The 20877-nt window shown below is 38.6% G+C and overlaps 2 protein-coding genes across 3 annotated transcripts in view; both read left to right on the forward strand.

Annotated features, from left to right (window-relative positions):
- The window catches only part of UBE2J1 (ubiquitin conjugating enzyme E2 J1), a 28516-nt gene extending 17340 nt beyond the window's left edge, over positions 1–11176 (forward strand). For both annotated transcript variants that reach the window (XM_057384682.1, XM_057384684.1), the window contains exons 7-8: positions 3295–3426; positions 10140–11176. In XM_057384682.1, the coding sequence (XP_057240665.1) occupies positions 3295–3426; positions 10140–10412 (405 nt within the window). In that variant the 3' untranslated portion in view covers positions 10413–11176. The remainder of the gene's footprint in view (positions 1–3294; positions 3427–10139) is intronic.
- Positions 11177–11458: 282 nt separating this feature from the next.
- Positions 11459–20877, forward strand: part of GABRR2 (gamma-aminobutyric acid type A receptor subunit rho2) — a 33099-nt gene continuing 23680 nt past the window's right edge. Inside the window, exon 1 of the mRNA XM_057384681.1 lies at positions 11459–13481. Within this exon, the coding sequence (XP_057240664.1) occupies positions 13294–13481 (188 nt within the window). The 5' untranslated portion in view covers positions 11459–13293. The remainder of the gene's footprint in view (positions 13482–20877) is intronic.

Raw genomic sequence — 20877 nt, forward strand, 5'->3', positions numbered from 1 at the left:
TTGGCTTATGGAAGGAATAAAACATATAACTACTGAAAAATGGTTGCAAATTCTTTTGAACTACTCTGCTACTATCTGAAGATACTGAAAGTTGAACTCTGGTATGGAAGTTGCTGTGACCGAAAAATGTGTTCTCTAGCTTGTTCTCTAGCTCAAGGTTTGTTTAGACAAATACATTCCTTAGAGAATTGCATGTCTTGCATGCACAGAGTTGTTTTTCACTGGGCTTTCCACTAAACTCTTAAATCATCCACTAAGGAAGACTACTGTGCATGAGGGCAGGGAACTGTAGTGAAATATATTATGACAATGTGGCATTAGTGCAGAACACATCCTTGCTATGGTCAGGGTAGCCAATGTGTCCCTTTTATCACCTATGTTCTTCTAACACTGTCCTGAAGGCTGCTTTTACTTTTTTTTTTGTGTGTCATGAAAGGCAAGATCATCTTCTGAGCATTCCTGCAAGTTTTGCAGGACATGTATATTCCTGTGCTGTAACGCTTATGATAAAAACATCTCCAAATACTTTACAAAGACRAGAGATAAAGGGACAGGGTTTTAAAGCTGAGCTATCTGGAGAAGCAGTAGACTGCCTTTTCCCAGCTTTTTTTTGCGATATATAAGGGTTTAAAAGTGTAGGATTGATTTTTACTTAAAACCTGCTAATCTTCATCAAAGAAATTCTAGAAATGTCAGAGTTTTTGTTTGGGTTTCTTTGTGAGAAACTTATATTTCATTCCTTTTTCAGTTTTGAAATTAAAGACTTAGGGACATCAGGCTTTAAAGAATATTGGTGCTTTCTGTGAATCTATATGCTTGACACCACTYCTAAGAACAAGCAGTTGTCAAGGAAAAAATGAATAAAAGTCTTAGGTTTCTACAGCCTTTTGCAATCCATTTTTGGTTTTTTTTAATAAGGTCAGTCAGTTCTATAGGGGTTTTTTAGGCTTCCTGCTTCTCTGCTTTGCTTCACTTTCGTATCTATTTGATGTTAGGCTGAGGTGTGCAGCTGATGTGTTTGTAATAAACTAATTGTATGTATTACTAGCAGGAAATACAGAATTTTTAAATAATTTGGGTACATTTCATGTCAATTTATGGGGTAAGATTTAACATCAGATTGYTGATTGATTGTGGGATTTGAGAGTCTCTCTACTACCAAACATAGTAACAGCCTCTGCTTTAGCTTCATCCTTAAAGATTTCCTAACATTTTGTAGATGATCCCGGSGTTATGAAAAAATAGTTTCATAGCAGCCTAAACAAAATGGTAACTTTATAAAAGCCCCATGAGTGATACTGAGATAGGAATATGAAATACAGGAGGGAAAAAAAAAGCCCAACACATCTTCTCATTACAGTTTTCCTCTTTCTGTGGGCATCCATCTTTGTTCCTGTCTGTTTTAATAGAAAATTATATTTTGTGTCAGTTTTATATTGACTTCCAAATTGTTTTCTGCATTTTAGGTGTTATATAACAGAAATTCTGTTTTGCTTAAAAAAACAAAAAAGGAAAAAGAAATTACTAATAGCATCAGTGTAATAAGTTGGTAATATCAGTGTAGAACACTATGGTTTACCTTCATGTTGCCATCACAAGACATATTTTACAGTAAAATTAATTTTCTGCTCACCCTCATAATTATGTTTAAATATGTTGGTTATCTTTTGAAGGTTAGTCTGATTTCAGTCTAGATACTAGACTTGGTACTTTCATAAACTAAAGTAAATCAAATGCACATTTTGTAGTGTTTTCTAGAGATTAACAGTAAAGATGAAATAAGCTTATCTTGGAAAAAGCAGGAGTATGAAAATCAGTACTCGCAGGTTCCAGGGAACTTATTATTGGATATAGGAAAGAAAGATTCACTCCAAGTGTTGTCAAATGCTGCAGCAGATTACTCCGAGAGGCTGTGGAATCTGCAGCTTTGCAGATGCTCAAAAAGTGTCTGGACGTGACTCAAGAGAGAGTTGTACCAGGGATATCTAGAGTCCATTCCAGTCTCAATTCTGTGTTGCTTTGTTGATAATCCATATTTGAATCATAACTTTTCCTGTCCAATATTTGAGTTCGAAGTAGCCTTGTCTCTGCAAAGAGAGAGCAGTGCTGTCAGATTCTAAGTTTTCAAATGTTCCATTCACCTCCATGTTGTTTGAGTGCTGTATTTTTGGATTCTCTTGAGGTAATACACATCAAGAAACAGGGAACTTAATTTCCTCATGCAAAATAGTATAATGAAAGAATATTACACTGTGATCTTAGCAGTTTGTTATCACCATAACTGGTTGTTTTCTAATACACCGCTTGTATTCCTTGCTACTACTACCACCACTACCTAAATCTGCATTTGAAGACAGTTACTAGATTGGAAGTTGTCAACTTTGTAATAAATTTGGATCTAGACACATGACTTGGGAGGTGACTTGCTTACTGATAAGAATTGACTGGTCATGACTTCTTTTCTTCTTTTTTTTTCTTTTCTTTYTYTGACGTGTAAATCTTGAAAGTATTTCAGTTCAGCAATGTGATRGTATGTCCTTTTCCATTCCCAAGATATTATTGCTGGCATATATACTGGGTTTTGCATTCTTCTACATGTCCCCACTGATATCCTGTCCTAAATTTCCTAAGCATGAAACTTAAATTCTGGGAAATAATGCCTAGACATTTTGTGAATGTGTATGAAAAGCAGTGTTACAAGACTTGTATTTTTTTCTTTTGCTCTGTGCTAAAATTTAAATACTGGACACTGGTATGCGTATACTACCCAATGTAGCGTCATGCCTGTGTGCCCACCCTGCTTGTGAGGCAGCTTTGGTACTGAAACCAGCGTAGCCACATTACATTAGCACTAACAGGAGGCTCCTTAGCCCTGTGGGGGAACAGGCTGTGCTACTTCACTTGTATCAACAGTAGGTCAGCATTKTCTTTAAGGACATGCAAACCAGAAGTTTTAAAAATGGTGTTTTTCTGGCATATGTCCTGGATTTTCTAAATAATTTWATTTTTTTGCTCTCTACTTCTGTGCTTTTTTTTGAATGTTATACTTGTTACATACAAACGAACTAAAATTGTTTTTTAAACTGTTGTTTGCACATTTGCAGTCTTATTTTTAAAGAATGAAAATTTCTTAGATTTGTTGCTATGTCATTGAAATACAACTGGCACACCTGATTATTACATTTTGGTAAGCCTCATGTTCTCAATACAATAAAATATATATTCCAAAATAAGCCAGATYTTTTTGAGCAATTTTGATCTTGTCTGTGAAGTGTGCATATGTGCTTCTTGTAGGCAGAGGTCAATTCTTCCAGGAGATCTGATGCTGGACCSTCAAACACATCAGGCCTGAACCACTCTACTGCTTCACGTGAGCCCCAGCAGGACGGTGCAGCTAGAGCATTTCCAGATCCAGCAAGTGCAAYGGTATGGTCCATCTTTGAGCTTTATTTGGCATAGCCTGAACATGAAATTGGTCCTCTTAAGATAATTGGAGCTCTGATTAAGAGTATGCAGTTCACATATTTATTCTGGAACTCCAGCATACTTTTAYATCAAATCTTTTAGCAAACAGTATGCTGAATCACTTTTAGAAGTAGCAATCTCTGCTTTCATTCCTTCTCTTAAAACAATAAAGAATGTTATTTTAGCAATTCTTCTTCCCAGTGTTCCCTGTAATGTATTGATTAAGTGTTCATTAACATTTTATGGTGTCTCAAGCACTACAGTTTACCATCTGCATAATGTAGCATGGTTTTTTCAACAGAATTCTTAGCCAGAGGCAAAAAATGTTTCAGTGATAACCTCTAGCTTTTAAATATTAATTAATATTATCTTCCTGGGTTTCATAGCCTCTTAAGTAAGTCTAAAATATTCTTACTATTTGAAGTATGACAATTACGTTTTAGTATTGCTAGGTGTAATGCTTACATAAAGGTTTCGGAAGTGACTGAGGTCTGGTGATGGGCCAAGGCAGCTGCTGTTACGACTGTTGCAAGTGCAATCTAAATTCACTGATAAATTGCAGGCAAATCCCAGCTAAGCTGCCTTTTTTAAGGAGGATGGGGCTGCGGATTGGTTAAAAAAATCTAAAACATGTCAAATAACATCAGAACATCTGTTGTGTGTTTGCAACATATTTTCAAGCTATGTAGAAATATAAACGTGCTAATAGCTTACTTTTTTCCYCACAATAAGGATTTTTCCAGATTTTTCAGGATTTAGTAAACCATTTTATTTTATTCTTCTTATTACAAATCCTGGCTAATATAGTAGAAAGAGCTGACACACCAAGGCATTGCTGGCATTTTCTTGAGGAGAGAGACTTCTTTTAATTAATCACATTTTAAAGAAAACTGATTTTATCAATTATACTGATTTAATAATTAAGGATTAATTTAGTTTTCAGAAGAACAGTCCCATGGGAAATGAGACCTTTAAATATATAAATGTATGTAAAAGTATTTGTTTATATGATTTACTGTAAATGATAAGTGGGTTCATGTTTTAAGGAATTGAACTGTTACATTCTACATGATTGTTAGTTTTAGTTTGAACACCTGTGTTTCTGAGATGTCACGTTTTCAGTGTTAGGAACTATCTGGAGCTATTCCATAGTGAAAATAGAAGAAAGAAATGTGTAACATTTTATGGAATTTGAGCTTGCTATTTTTGTGTTTTTACTCATGTGAAAGTTAATAGAAATCTTGTCAAAGTAGGGCACTCTGGGCCYTGATCTGTTTAGAGGTGTGAAAGAGTATCCATGAAAACCACAGATCTTTTCTACGCAGCTGGGTTTCTTACATGTCTAAAATCTGTTTATTGAGTTCTTGTTGTGTAAAGACCCAATTCTGCCTAAGTCGTGTTAGATGTGAGCAACATCAAAACATATTATTCTCTCTTTCTGGATAAAATGTTTGCCACTTACTCTACAAATGTGCGTTGAAAACCTATTGTAGAAAATTCGCTGGTTTTACTCTCTTTGAGTAAAAAGGGGAGAGGTATCCTTGTATTGGCTTACATAATTTCTTTTGTTATAGCAGATTAATATGTCCCACTCTAAACCTGTGGGATCTTATGTGTTTCTAGTCAATAGAGAGGTGAATACCAGAAGTAATCATGCAGAAAAAATGGAGTGTTACCTTTCTTTTGCTCCTAGAACAGTTGGAACTTGTCTTCATTAAAAACACAGTGGTAAATAGGTGCTAAGGAAGGGTGACCTCTAGGTGAAGGTGAGSGACTCTGTGTTTTACTATGGGACTGCTTCATGGTTGAGTTTCTTCTTTCCAGTGACAGTCCTCTATTTCATGATTTTTTTACCTTTAAGTTGCTTGAAAGGGCAGAGGTTTTTGGACTGCATTAATGGCAAGATATTTGTGAGCACAGTGATGTCCTTTCTGGAACMAGCTTAACTAAATGGGTCTCTGGCATGACATCACTTTGTGTCTATTCCTTTGTTCCACGCAGGACCTTATTCCCTTAGAGAAAATTTTTCATTCCATCAGAAGAAAAGATACTTTGAATTAGCTTTCCCTTCTGTCAGATTTCACTTAGGGAGAGGATTCTTGCCACACTGACTAAAGAAGCACCAAGACTTACAGTATTTCAGTTAAGCATATATTTTTCAGATTCCAGACTCAAACTGTAGTTTAYTTTGGCTGTCATTGTGTAACTCAGTACTTTAGTCTTACAGATTCTTRCCCTTTGAAGATACTGTGTAATTGCTCCATGGGTGTGTTTTTGTTATGCTCTGAGAGAGGTGCACTCAGAGCTCTTGACTTTCGAGCTTTCCCTGTGTGACCACGTCTTCCAGGTCACTTCTCTTCCTCCCTGCCTTCTGTCTTTTTGCCAGACCGGCAGTGGTTGTTCCTATTCACAATCCTGGTAGTAATGACTGCAGTGTGCAACACTGGTGCAGATGTTGCTCATTAGCTGTTAAGTTTTATGTGCCTGTATTATTAGGGAACATTTATCCAGCCTTTAAACAGCTTATCTTTGAAGGAGGAAGAAGAGGAAGAGGTTGGTTCTCACAGCAGTGAAAGCTGCTTCCCAAGAGAACTTGTCACAACATTATCAAGGTTTGCCAGGTGCAAGGCAACGAGCACAACAGTGTGAGAGCAAGAAAAGAAACAACGCTGCTCTGGAAAATGCTGCCACAGCAACTCGTGTACARGGATAGAGAGCTGCAAAGAGCATTAATAATAGGCATTAATAAAACTAAAACAATAGGCTGCCTAAGGYATTATGCAGCATTGTACTTCTGAGGAGTCTGAACCCTGTGCAGGGAATACCTCTGACTGGACTACTTCTGACATTACTTTTTTTTTTAAATTTGTAGTAGCTGTTGATGTCTACTCAGGGGAGAAGTAATGGTGCATTATTCTTGTTTGAGTATTCAAGTTGTAAGCAAGGTAGTGCTGAAAATTGGCTTGATAAAAGTAATTGTCCTTAGTATTMAGGTGAGATCCTTCCACATCTGAGCAAAACATATTTTTGAAGGAATGTGTTATAGATACTCGGTTGGACTCAGGTCCAGTGGTCACCTAAATTTTGGTACCAAAACTGCAATCACAGTCTGTGGGACTCGACAGTGGTTGCTGGAGATCAATGCAGTTTACTGAGAAGCAGGGGCTGGTAGGCTGCATTTCTCTGTCTGCCCCCCTGATTGCACCAACTAAATCCATGTGGATTATGGGTGTCTGAACAGATCTGTAGCAATAAATTTGGTRTATTGATATGGAATGATGTCCCACYTTGGGGCTTACAGCTAATGAATACAGTTGATGCTTTATAAGGTTTATCAAGTAACAAGGTGAAAGCTGTGGTTAGACTGTTTTCTGATAACCTGGGAATACATTAAACCTGAGTACACCTGTTATTAAACAATATCGTGTAGTAGTGACCTGCACTGATCACAGTGGCTGCGTGAAGCATTATGAGGGGTGATAAAATTAACAGTGTTAACTGAAGCCAGCTACTCTTGAGCTGATGAWGGACATTTTTGTCAGAAAATGAGGCTGTGTTCTGATGCATGAAATTTATAGAAGCCCTTAATTTTAATAATTTCTGAATGATAGGCTRATAAAAAGTGTTTCCCTTTATCTCTGTTAAGTGGTGTCTTAGTTTCATAATACTACAGCAACAATTTTAAATGTCTTGACARTTGAGAGTACTTGGCCCAACTTTGATTTGTTAAAAAATAGACATTTTTCATATTTAAGCCATGCTCTGTCAAGCTCTGGCATTTCTTCAGTTGGAAGTTGTACAGACAAACACGTATTTCACCTATCCTGTTCTCTGAATCTTTCCCCAGATCATTATAGTGTAAGTGATAGAGGCTTCAGTAACCCAGAGGATTTATAGGGTTCTGAGTTCCTAGAGTTTGCTGTATTTTTAAAACATCCCTTCTTAGATGGTTATTTAATCTTTCTAGTGTTCTGATAAAAATTTTTTTAAATAATGGCCTAGAGATACAGGCTGCTACCATTCTTCAGTAGACTGAACATGATATAAATTTCCTTACTTGTACTTTTTAAGACAATATGAGTTTTTTGTTAATTCTAATACACTGTACTACAATAGCCTTGTTCATCAGACTCAGATGTCCTTGAAGCAAAGTTTTCTACCTGTCCTAACAGTTTAAGAAGCTTCAGAAATAATATACAGTAATATAAATAGTATATGTAATAATATGACACATGTGTATATTAGATGTCTAAAGGTTGCTATAATGTAACTCTTACTAAATATTTCTGGTTTTAGTCTTCGGCACTCATCCGTACTTCCAGTATGGTTTGGCAGAAACAATTAATGGAAATTGTGTCATGTGAGGTGTTGTGTTAGTCTAMARATCWTGCAATGTTTGCTCAAGAKGAGTTTAAGGACTTYCTTTAAGTTGAAKACGATTGTGATTAAAAAAAAAAATWGTACAGCCCATCTGCCACTTATGGGATTCTTAACAATCAAATCTTAAAAAAAAGTCTGTCTGTCAGTCTATCTAAGATACTGTAGCACCTGGACCCAAATTTATATTGGGTAATGATCCCTCATTTTTTATCTAACTTTCTTCTGCATGTCCAGTAATAGTTGGTGATTGATTATCGTTGTTATTGGGAATCTGCAGGTGGTGCATTAGCTGAGCTTTGGGTGAAGCCGCTGGTCTGCTGCAGCTCCAATCCATCTGTAACTTTTTCAGAAAAATAACTGAAAGCCTTGAAATTGTCAGTGAGGTTTCTCTTGAATCCCAGATCTGTTCATGTCAGTGTATGACAGTTTGTTCTATTCAGAACAGGGCCTTTCTGATTTATTTTAAATAWAAGTTTTGCAGTGTTGAGAAGATGTGACAGCCAGTGCTAGTTACTTTTGTTAATAAGATGAAAGATTAGGAATATTTCTTGATTTTTTTTAATTTCTTTGAAAACTGAAGAAGAAAAATAGTGTCTACTGAATYGGTAGTTCTTGTGTCCTGAATTCACTTCTCTCCCACTCACCCTCTGGATGATGGGAATGTAGATGGATCTAGGAACTTCATTTTTCAATGACTTGGCTTCCCTAAGTCTTTATTTTCCTTGGCATGAGGAGTTTTCAAGTGAGTTGAGTGTGAAGCAGAATTACTTTATTCTGCTGTGTTCTGGGAATCATGACAAGCTGCCTGTGGTGTTCTTGGCTGTCTCTTGTGATAAAATGTATCTTTTAAAAACATTTTTCTTTGAAGCTACCYAAGCTGCTTCGCTGATTTAGGCAAGGCTCCTGGGTAAACAGGCAAGTTGTCAAATGTGGCGAGTAATTGCATCAGTACTTCTTGCTGATGATAAACAGTGACAAACACTAATGATGAGGAAGTAGGAATGAAAGGCCTCTTCTCTGGGCTAGACAAATGACTGACTAGGTGAAAATTTTAAATTCTTTGTCCACAYACAGAAGAGTCACAAGACCAAGCGSTGTTTACTGTCTTGTGGATTGTCAAACTTGCTATGCAGTTGAGGACATTCCTATCTGGTCACATGGAAAGGATATCTCTTATAGATGTAGTAGCTGGCTGAAGCAGTGCTTAAGGTTGTGGATATTGTGCGCATTTAAAAGGCTTTGGAAAGAAATATAAAATGTCCAGAATTCTAGTATTACCTGCTGTAACAATAATCTTTTATGAGGAAAGGGGGAGAAAGCCAACTCTGGAAAGTAGCTGCAAGTTGCTTTAAGTAGGAATACCAGAAAATGCTTTTGAGGACTGAAATAAGACTTAAAAATTTAAAACCCTGAAATTTTTCTCAGAGCTTTTTTTTTTTTTTTTTGAGCACTTAAACTGAACCTTGTTACTGTGTTTGTTTCTAATGACTGTGCTGTATCACTATTTTTAACGTTAAACGCTGRAAGTTTGAGCTTTTTAGTATTGCAAGAAGTACTAAAAAGTACTGTCTAGTACGGTACTAGTCTGGCCTGATCTCCTATTTTCCAGTTCATAAGATTGAAACTTKTTTTCTTCAGAGTAAAACTCTGATGAGCACAACATCATTTGCTGAAGTTATTTTTTAGTACTTATGATATCAGACTGAGTTTGACCAGTAGAGGGCAATAGGTAAGTGCCTGCACACGTGCTGTGCTCGGGAACTCTTGCTGGGATCATGCAGGTGGTTTGTGGTTAGGATTTTTGTTTKGKTTTTTTTTCARTGGTGGTGGTGATAAAAAYAGACTTCTGGACCCARCTGTCCTCAGGTAGCACTGCAGCACTGCTTAATTACACTTCCTGGACTTCTCTGCATCCTTTTCTGGCTTTCCCAACTTGTTTCCCCTTCAGTRTAGGTAATATTACAAATTCTCAGAGACTTAACTATCTGGAGGATTATTAAATATTTCTCAGGCAGCAAAGAGTTAAAAAAAATCCCAGACAAAGATATTTGAAATCTCTTTAACACAAATATAGTTTGAAACACTTCCTTCAGCCTTTTCTTGTCCATAGTACTGCTAATTTTCAGCTCGTGAAATRTAGTTATTCTCAGGATAGTGTATGGAAAAAAATGACAGCTATAACTAGTGACATGTATTAACAATTGTCTGAAGAGTGCTTTTTAGTCCTCATGATTTTATCTCTTGCTAATCTTATGCACTGTCTTATCTCACAAGTCTCAATGTTGCATTTTCAGTCTGAAGCTCAGAGCAGCAGTGCAGTGGCTGGCCAGGAGCGTACTCCAGCGGTGTCCACCAGCAGCACCTCGCTGAGTCCCCGGCAGCGCCGCGCGCAGCAGCAGAGCCAGAGACGAGCCCCAGCTTCAACTGACTTTAACCGGGCACAGCAGCCGAGAGTCAACACCAACCACACGGGATCAACTGTTCTCATTGTCCTGCTGACCTTTGCGCTGGCAGCTCTCATATTTCGTAGAATATGTTTGGCTAACGAGTACATATTTGAGTTATAAGGTTTTTTGTCCTAAGAACAGTGACTCGAATGCTTCACTGAACGTTCTGTATTGGCTATGACATGAACTGTTTACAAAGGTTACTTTTTGTATTTACGCTTAAATCCTTATGAATGTTAAAGTACCTACAGATAAATTACTTGTGAGAAAAACAAAGTTGGACATGCAAGGACAAGTTTTAATTGAGTGCCCACGAGATATTTGGAGAAACAGTGCAGGTTATAGTAACGTTRAGGCATGTGGGACGGGACTAAATTTGGATCATTTATAAACTTAGAAAAAGACAATTTTTAAAAAGTGGTTGATTAGTTTTTTTTATGGGGCAAAAGTGCCCATCTAAATACCCCATCTAAGTTAGTATAAGATTTGACATTGAGGAGGGGATTATAAAATGAAACACTACTATGTGTTTGTGTCTGCTGAACTCTTAATTTAGAAGGAATACAGTTTTGTAACCACTTTTATTTACCATGACACATTTCCAGAGGAGGAACACATACAAATTGGTTGTGATGCTKCTTTGTGTGTGTGGAAGGGGGAAAGGAGTGCGGTAAAAAAGTAGGCACCAGAGAACTACTTGCATTCTTTTGATTTTTWTTTTTTTTGAAGATTRGATAATCTTTTGAAAGATTTGAATGTCCTCTTCTAGTACTTTCAATTGTATATCTTGTTTTTAAAATTTGAAGATGATACGAAACATGTCTATTCTTGCAATAGTTATAAATATGTAATATAATTATTTACCCAGAGCTATTGTCTTTTAATTATACCAGAAATATACATAATGTGTTGAACTGAATGTTTCATATGTGGTTTTATTTACTAAAGAAAATTTAAACCTTATTATACTTAAATTCTCATGTATATGAACATGCTTAAGAGAAGTATTTATTACAGCCATGCTAGTAATAAAATTTCAAGCCAGTCTTTGGATATGTTTCAAGTATCACATGGCAGTTTGTTTCTTCTTTGTCTGTTTTTTTTTTGATTGGTTGGGCTTTTTGTTCGGGGGTTTCTTTTGTTTGGTTGGTTGGTCGGTCTTTGTTATTTTTGGGGGTTTTTCAATGTGGTTTTTTTTTTTTTTTTTTTTTAACCTAAAATCAAGATTTTGGACCCAGAGGTCTACTTACTATAAGCTTATTTTAAAAGTTCCTGGTAATATTAATGCATACTGTGAAAAGGCATATGTAAGCAGTAGGCCTACAATGGTTAGGGTTTTAAGAGGTTTTGTCTGTGACTTAAAATACTGAAGTAGAGGAAAGCAATGAGTGGGATTATTTTCCTCTTGTATTATTGTTCAAATTATAGTTCAGCATGTTTATTTCAAAGACAAAGAAATTTAGCTAGCTTTCATTTTGTTGCTGTCAAACATGATGGCACTGACTTAAGTGAAATTCTCATCCTGTTTTTCACCAAGTATTTATCAAGCTACCTAGAACTTTCCTAAATATTGTTAATTATAATATATATTACTATTTTGCAAAATGAAAGTAGCTGTAACAACTTGTAAAATAAGGAAAGCTATTTTCTGTCTAAGGGGGATGTATAAATTTGTGAAAAATCCCAAACTCAGTCTATTAGTGCTTTTCTGTATTGTTAATCTTGTTTGCATGTATAATGAAACAAAGGTGAAAAAATAATTATCATAAGTTCAGACAAAAACATCTCTTTGTTCAGCAGTTACACTTTCTGCTGCAGACCAATTTGATGTCAATATATTAATTAATGTCTTTAACCTAATTTGCATATTTCATTAGAAATTAAATAAAACCAAGCAAAAGCCAGTACACAAATTCCCCTCAAAAAACCCACCCCAAAACCCTAAAAAACATCTTTAGATCCTGTAGCCTCTGAAATGGAAGTACTGAATTCCCTTGTTGGTGTGGTGCCTGAATCCCTATTGAATTCAAGTATTGCAAACATGGGTTTACAGAAGAGAAGTCTGGAAGAGATCTGACCCACAAGACAATTCTGCTGGGCATTGAGTCGCTTGCTCCTCTGGAAGTTTTGCTCTGAATGTGCTTTTCTTTTCCTGCAGAAACTCTGCTGTCCCAAGCAGACTTTTGCCCTCATACCTGTACCCCACACTGTTAGCACAGCCTGGTATTCTGCAGAGAGGCAAAATCAGCATTGCCCTGTGACCAAGCTGTGRGGAAATAAACCTTGAATGGATTTTGGAAACAGTCTCTTCCTTGTGATTAAAGAAATAGCTGTTCTGAATCTTTGCATTTTAGTTTTGATCTTTGATAAAAGTTAAAATGCTTGATTGTGCAAATAGGTATTTAAAMGAAAAGGGGATATGGTTTATGAAAAGACAGTTGCATGTATAGAGTGGGAGTTACTGTTTCACTTTTCCATTAAAGTTAACGGTAAATAAAGTCAGCATTTTCAGAGGACATAGCTCATATTCTGTCTTCAACAGCCTGAAGAGCCAGACAGAAAATAAAACCTCAACTGCYCTAAATCCATTAAAATACAAACATTTTACAGTGAGATACATGTCTGAAACGTGGCACAGGCAGTTACCAGTTGAAAAAGATGCCGTACAGAGGATCAAAAATCGTGGAAAGCCTAATGAAAAGGGRCAGCCTGGTTTTACAGTCTGGCTGGAGGATAGCACTGAGATTAGGGGATTGAGCAAAAAGCCGGCGTGCCGAATTGCGGGTTTTTATATAATGGCTTTAGTGAGTATCCTTTAGGACCCAGTGGAAATATTTAGTGAGGCAAACTTGGTGGGTAATGGCCAATCATTAAGCGGCGATGAGGGAAGAGCTGTGAGTGTGAAGCCCATGAAAGGCTGTCAAACGCATCACGCCGGGAACGCGGCGTTTCTGCCACTGATCGCCGACCAACGCGCCACGCTGGAATTAGAGTTGATTCAATGTTTAAGCCCGGGGGAACTTGTACTACAGGAGGTCACTGGAGTGCAGAGTGCCCGGCTCCCATTTCCAGCAAGATGCCTTATTTCGCAAAACTCCTTTTATTAATCTTCTGCTTAGTTCTTCTCGTGGAAAGCAGAAAACACAGGAGGAGGAGGTGGACAAGCCACCTGGATGTGCAGAGGGCAAGGTAAGGGTTACTAAACCATGTATGCATCTTTTCTTGGAGTGTTACATTACCACASGGACATAAAAACCTACTCTGTCAAATGTTTTCATGTGTATTGTGTGTGCAGACAGCTTTATAGATAACGTTTTTAGAACAGTCTCTGGTAGTATAATCTGTTTTATCTGTAAGGGGACGCTTCCAATGCTAACTGTGATTAACTGTGAGTGAGGCAGGTTTTGCWGAGAAGTTGACTACTTCATGCATTRWGGTGAAATTCTTCTTAGCCATACATGCAAATTACTGAGAAAATTCAGAGAGTTGCAGTTAGTAGAGATGTTTAAATTAAATGTGCATACTGTTTAATGTTTCAGCAGTGTTTCGAGGGCAGATTATTTACCTGCCTGCTGGAATGTCTGTGCTAYTTAAGTTYRMTTGGAATTGCCCTTTATGCTTTGAYAATTTGAGATGGGGATGTTGGTTAGCATGCATTGTGGTAATTAATAGCAAATTAAACCCTGGAAGTTACCCAGGGATTCTAAAATTAAAAATACRTTTTTAAGAAATACATGAAAGCTTTAAAAATGTATTTTAAAGTTAAGTTAAAGCGCCAGAGTTAAAGGTCTTAGTAAAGTTTATTAGATTTACTGCTGCTGAGATTTGTCCAGAGGTTTACATTAGAAAAGATAATCTTCCAAACCTGCCAGACAGTCCAAAGTATGTTATCCTTTTTTGTGGTTATGTCATCCAGTGGCAAATATATCTTACAAGACTATTCATTGTTTGAAGGGCTCAAAAATAAAATTGGGTTAATCCATCTTATTAAATGGTTTCACTGGGGCTGTAAACTTTCTTTTTTTTTTTAATTTTACTGGACTTCTTGGTTTATCGCTCAACACTTTTATAGGGAGTRTTGTTACTTGAATGTTTTGAAAAGAAATGTGATGTTAATTGAAAGCAAAGAAAACAAAATATGCTATCAGATTTACACTACTTATTGAAAAAATAGTGGCATATGCTTTTAGTGACGTAAATATTAAAAAGCTGAAACAGCCAGGGCCTGATCCTGAAATCCTAAAGTCAACTGAAGTTTTACTGCTAATGTCAACAGAATCTCAGTTATTGAATGAGATCTTTCTTTGAATTTTGAAAATATTCCAAAGTCTGTGTTCTGAAGAATGTGGGAGATTCAAGAGTAGCATTTCTTTGCAAACCTTTATATGTAGTAATGATGTGCTTTGAAGTAACAAAAGTAACAAAAGTAATAAAAATTCTTCTGTAAATATCACTTTGCCCTGAAATAGTTTAATCCCTGGGTTAACAGTTTTGTACTTACTTAATAATAATTCACAGTTTCTACAGTGCCGATATTTTTGTGAGCTGTAACAGTGGCAGTCAAAGCATTCCTGGAATTATTTTTATAAATATATTGTAAAGAATAAAAATGCTATTCAGTTTTCTGTGGTGTAATGATTTTAATGAACAGTTTTCCATTTATGTAGGGCCTGAAAAACTATATGCAAAAAAATATATATATATATATATATATATACACACAAATTGTACACACACAATGAGGTAATTAAAAGTATATAAAACCAAGTTTTAGGGACATTCCAAATACAAAGAATTCTGCAATGTTGCAACAAAAAGAAGCATATGGAGCGGTGTCATTATTATTTTGATTTTCATCCCTGAACCAACAATGAATAGTGGACTATTCTAGTAAAAGGAAACTAAAACTAGTTCCTAGGCTGGTTTCCTAATCATTAAGAGAAATCAAAAGAATGATCTTTTAAATAATTTCCTCACATTTTCTTCTTAGTATTTCTCTTACTGACTTACTGTAAGAAATAGCGTATATTTTACAGTAAACTTTTCTTATTCAAGAAAATTTGTTCCTATGTTTGGGAATCTGCTTTTGGTAAGTTTGATATTTCATGTCCGCTAAAGTGATACATCAACCTCTAAGATCTAAAGCTCTTTCTGTAGGCCTCAGGAAGATAGCTTGGGTTGTGCAGGTGAGAACACCTTCAGTTCTGTAGTTTCTTACTTGGACACTGCACAGAGGTTCCCGCGATGCTCCTTCCCCACGGAGCTCTGAGGGCTTGGGGTGGCTGGTCCTGCAGGTTCTGGTGTGTCTGTGCCACCTCTGCAGAGTTGTWGAGCTTGTGCCTAAGTGAGAAAGCAGCATGGGGAAAGTCAGGAACCCAAGTTAAGAAACGCCAGGTTAAGGGCTCAATTGCTCCCTGTGGTTGTGTTAATAAATTGTAACACATTTTTTTGGTGAGCGGTGTCCCCCTCAGCATCCTGAATGGATAATCCTTGCTTGATTAGAAACTGCCTTGCATTTAATTTTCTCTTACTCCTGCATCCCCTGCTTCCTCTCCCCCCCACTCCCCCTGATAATACATCTCTCCTTCTGCAAACTGAGGTATAACATAAAGAAACAACTGCCTCTGTGCATCACTGCCCTGATCGTTGCCCGGCACTGCTTCATGTTACTCTCTGGAGAGCCCAGGGTTGCGTAGGAAATCGGTGTGTGCACATCGAGTAGCAGCTCCTGGCTTTGTACTTTGATAGTAGTTTTTCACTTTTTCCAGGGTGTGCAGCCTCTGCCACCTACACTGAGAGACTCAAGGATATCAGTGATACTTGTTTATATGAAGCTGAGGGTGTCATTGCTGATGTGCAAAACGTACAAATGGTGCATGAAACCGAGGTCTCCAGAATTTCAACAACACTGTTGGCTAAAAAAATTCTGCATTTCATTTTGCTTGGAGAATTCAAGCGATGAATGAATTGCAAAGTGAAATCTTTTGTCGGAGTTGCCTGGGTGACTGCAGGGCAGGGCGTGTTGGCCCCAGCCTTAACTTGCATAACCCGAGAATAAATCTACAGAGAGGAAGAATAGACTSGTGCTGAAGGAAACAGTGTAATTGTGGGAAGGTGCAGGGATGTATGTTAGATTGTGCTGCAGTGTTGGTAGCCAGCGTTTTCCAGAGAGCTCTGTGCACGGTTCAGGCTCGTGCTGCCAGGGCAGGTCAGGATTGCTGTGGGTAGTTCTGGCTGTACAGTRTGTGGCTGTGCTTGGATCTTCCTCAGAGCCTCAGCCTTCCCCCAAGCGCCAAGYGAGTGCTGCTGGAATGTCCAGCACTGAGTTTTTGAAACAGCTTTGGCTACTCTTCAGTAGATCAGCAGAGGCTCCCTCTCAGGAATGAGAGGCAATCCTCCTGGCAATCCTCCTGGATTATCCAGCTGCACAGAATTTCCACGCAGACAAAAAGAAATTCTGAAAATTAGTGGGTTTGTTAATGTTTACTGCTCTATAAAAATTGCTGATAATGCTTCTGGTAATATTTATTTCTCTGCCTAAATTGAGAACTCAGGAGATATTTACCTTCTTGATTGTGCCACTGAATGCCATGTTTCCACTGACCTGTGCCCACCTGACTCTGAATCTTCCTGTTCCTCCCTCCCACCAGCTGTGCAAAACCTCGTGTTTCAACAGCAGAAACACAACCTTTGAAATACAAGGCAGTGGTAACACAGTGGTGATGATAAATGGCTTTGAGCTTTTCTTAGATAAAGACTTCCTTCCAAGGTTTTTGGAAGTGGACAGTGGTTTGGAGTATCTCATTAGAGATGCCATTTTCAGGGCATGCTACATACCAGCCTTAGGTTGGGACCCAGAAGCAGAAGGCATCTACCAGGACACTGTATCACAAGGCTCAGATCAACACACAAACTGTTTCTCCAAACAGTTCCACTGGAGCAAGTTGTCTGGTGATCCCTGCCAAAACTTCTGCTGCCGGCAGCGAGTTCCCTCCGTTGCCTTGTGGAGCTGCATTTCTTTCCCCTTTTTCAACTGGACACTGCATACATCTCCTCTAGTCTGTGGTACCTCCCTGCTCTAAGGTTGTTTCTCAAAAAATTCAGAGTATGTAAATCATACATTCAATGTATGATTGAAATTTGATTGCCATTTTTTACAGATTTGTTGGTAGCCTGGAGCACAAGTCCAGGGCACTGCAGAACCTGTAGTGAAGGGTTTGATGTCTCCTGAGGCTTTTCCCCCAACRCTGCAGCATCAGAGCAGGACCTCTAGCTGAAAATAGCCGTGTGAAACAAAAGCAGGGGGAGAATGTACGTGACAACAATGACTGTGCACACTCTTTGAGTTTGCGTCCATCCTTTTCCAGAGTAGGATCTACTTTTTTTTAGAAACCTGGCAAAGAAAGTCACTTTCCCTCCTGCTCCTGACATAAACCCATGGAGGAGTGAGTGTGAAGCAGGTTCCATCCAGAGGCAGAGCAACAGAGTACCTCTCCCGTGAGGCTCTGGAAGCAATAGAGACTGGTGTGTGCACTCAAACCATGATAGAGCTGTCTTACTGGGGAGATGCCAGAGCTCTTTGGGCAGCTGGGGCTCCTGGAGCCCTTGAATTGGTGACCCTGGCCATTGCCTTGTGCCCTACAGCACGAGACTGTTCCCAGTTTGATAAGTTCTTTATCTTGCTCTGGAAAGGTCTGAATGCCTGCATAGAYGCCTGCTCTCTTTTGAGTCCTGCTGAGCTGTTATCTGTAATTTCTCATGCTATCAAGAACTAATTTTCTTTGATATGTTTGGCAATTGAAAAAGCATATATTTTATGCCATTTAGACAATTCTGAGCAAAAGTGACTGGGAAGGAAAACATATTTTATAAAAAAATAAGGCAATAATAGAGAAGCCTTTACAAAAGCTCAATGAACTATCTGCCCTCTTCTCTCCTCCGTAAACAGAAACAATTCTTCACAGAAGTCAGATTTATCAAACTCATCCCCCTTGAATGAAATCTACACAGCAATAAAATTATATATGAAAAATGTGTCAAAAAAAGACAAAGGTAGATGGGTGGATTTAAATGAACAGTGGTGAATTGCAGAGAGTGCATGAAGCTGAAAGAAACCCTGGCAAATCTATAATCAGAAATGCTAAAGACCRTAAGTACATCAGGGAGGATTTATGAGATACTGGTGATCAGATTGTCAGTAAAGGCACCYGATGGACMGGCAGCARTGTTCAGAGCATCCCTCAGCTCCRCAAGGGCACCGACAGCTGCTGTCACCTTTGTGCAGGTAATGAGATKCTCCCTGTGCCAAACAGCAGYGGGRCTGCTGTGGGGTACCTGCCAGAGCRGRRCAGAAGATACYGCATAATTCATATCAAACACTGTTGTACAAGAATTATCTTTTTTTCAAACAAACTTGGCCTTGAATTGGATAAAATATACAAAAGTAGTAATAAATTTCAAAGGCTGTGTAGACTTCCTGTCACCAAAAATATCTCAATACAAGAACTTTGTAAATGGATTAAATTGATTAAAAAAGGGCCTGACAGAGCTCTTTCTATAAAACCTGAATCGACCGTCATAATACCTGAAGGATTGGGCACAAACTGATGATTAAATGATGGTTATTAAATGCAGCCCCTGGCTCAGGATGTTCCTGAAAACCTCTTTTCTTCCTAAGGCAGTGTCCGTGTCCCCAGCCAGCCCTCTGAAGCCTCTGCATCCACAGACTGTTTTCAGCAGCTCTCCTGTGTGCTCTTTGCTGTTTGATGATTTTTAAAGAATTGATCAAAATGTAGCATTTCAGYGAGGCTGAGCCATTGATTTACAAGACAATACTGCCAGGGTTTTCCATACTAATTCCTCATACAATGTGCAATCCAATGTTTTATTGGATTTTTAATTAGTTTTTTTTTTTTTTTACCCCTTTCTCGGAGAAGAGAGACTTGATTGAACATTCACTGGTACTTCGGCTTTTCCCTGATAATTAAAGTCAAGCAGACACAGAAAGATCCTTCTTCCCGACTGGCAGTTTTTGGGGCGCAGAGGCTGCGCTGCGGACGGGGAAGTGGAGCGCTTTGGCAGCAGCCCCCACCTTTGAAGAGAAACAAAGCTTTTCCCCCGCAGCGAGCAGTTAAAAGCTCAACTTTTGCCTCCAACCATTCCCATTAATGGCTGTGCTTGGTTTTACACCCCTGCTTTTAGATAACCATCAATGCAGCCCTGGCGGGAGGGCGCTGGCTCCGGCTGGCTCTTCCTCACAGCCGGCGGGGAGAGAAACCCTGACATCCCAAGGATTCAGGAGCCCAAAGTAACGTGAGGGAGATCCAGCTATTCCTATGTAGCCCGTGCCCATACAAGGGATACAAGGGGTTCTATTCTTTCAAAACATCTATTTGCTATAATTATTTTTTAATTCTGTTGCTTCCTTTTCACCTCTTTATTGTAAGGAAGTGGGTTATCGATGTTAGCAGCAGCTATCAACATCTTTTAGGTTTCAGCGTTTTTCTTTAAATGARTGCTCTTATGGGAATTTTTTCCTCTCATTTGTCATTTATCCTCCCCTTGGCTCATACTTATCATTATTTTTATTAATGAAGCTAAGCACATCCCTTTCCATACCCACACTTATGAGTGGGATGATTGTTCTGTAAGTTCAGATTTTTTGACTGACTTTCAGCCTAAGATTTTTTGTTCTTTATTTTCAGTAATATTTCTTCCATAAAGRAAAAGGAACATGAACCCTTTTGTATAAAGTTCTTTTTATTTATCATAATTATTTTTAGTAAGTAATGAAAACTGGCTAATTGCATCAATATTTATAATTTCGTCAGATCTCATGGTCCCAAGCAAAGGGATTGAGGAACCTTAATGGTCCAAGTCTTCCATTCTGCACTACCAACAGTCAGGGATGCTGATCTGGATTTTCTTCCAGAAGTGCATGCAGTATATTTGTCAGCTGGTTAGTGAAATCCCTTATGTGATTTCAGTGACTATCTTGCACTTTGCTCGGGGGGTTGTTGCCATCCTTTTTCTACTGTTATCATATCTCAAATAAAAACTTAGAATTTTTCCTACCTTAATGTTCAGAAAAGTGAAAGACTGAAGGCTTCTTTAGATAGAACTYCTCTCTTCCTGCTGTTGTGRGGAGGYGTGGGTGGTTTTGTTGTTGCTGAAYGCCAGAAGACCCTCTGTCCACACAAACTGCTGGCACTGAACTGATAAAGTTCATGGGGCACTTTCCAAGTGCTGTCTGACATTGCGTGACCACCATTGCAAAGAGCTTTCTCATGACAATGTGGCCTTGGTACCTGGCCAAATCCTGGCCAGGTAATGTGGGGCAGCTGCTTTTACTGCTGCTGGCTCAGAGCGGCGACTTTTGCCGCATCCAGCTGTGCCATGGGATGCTGCGCTCTCCCCTTGTGCCCCCTGACAGCTGGGAATGTGGGGCAGAGGGAGCTCTGGATCCTTGGAGCGGGGCAGGGGGGACGGGGCTGCCCGTGGGGCTGCACAAAGACAGCGCTGTGTCTACGCTGTGGCGTTGGCAGCCTCCCCACCTCCCTGCCCGGGACTGCGCTGCAAAGCTGCC

This window comes from Malurus melanocephalus, unplaced genomic scaffold (genome assembly GCF_030028575.1).
Source record: "Malurus melanocephalus ecotype Western Australia unplaced genomic scaffold, MMel_1.1 scaffold_732, whole genome shotgun sequence".
NCBI classification, from domain to species: Eukaryota; Metazoa; Chordata; class Aves; order Passeriformes; family Maluridae; genus Malurus; species Malurus melanocephalus.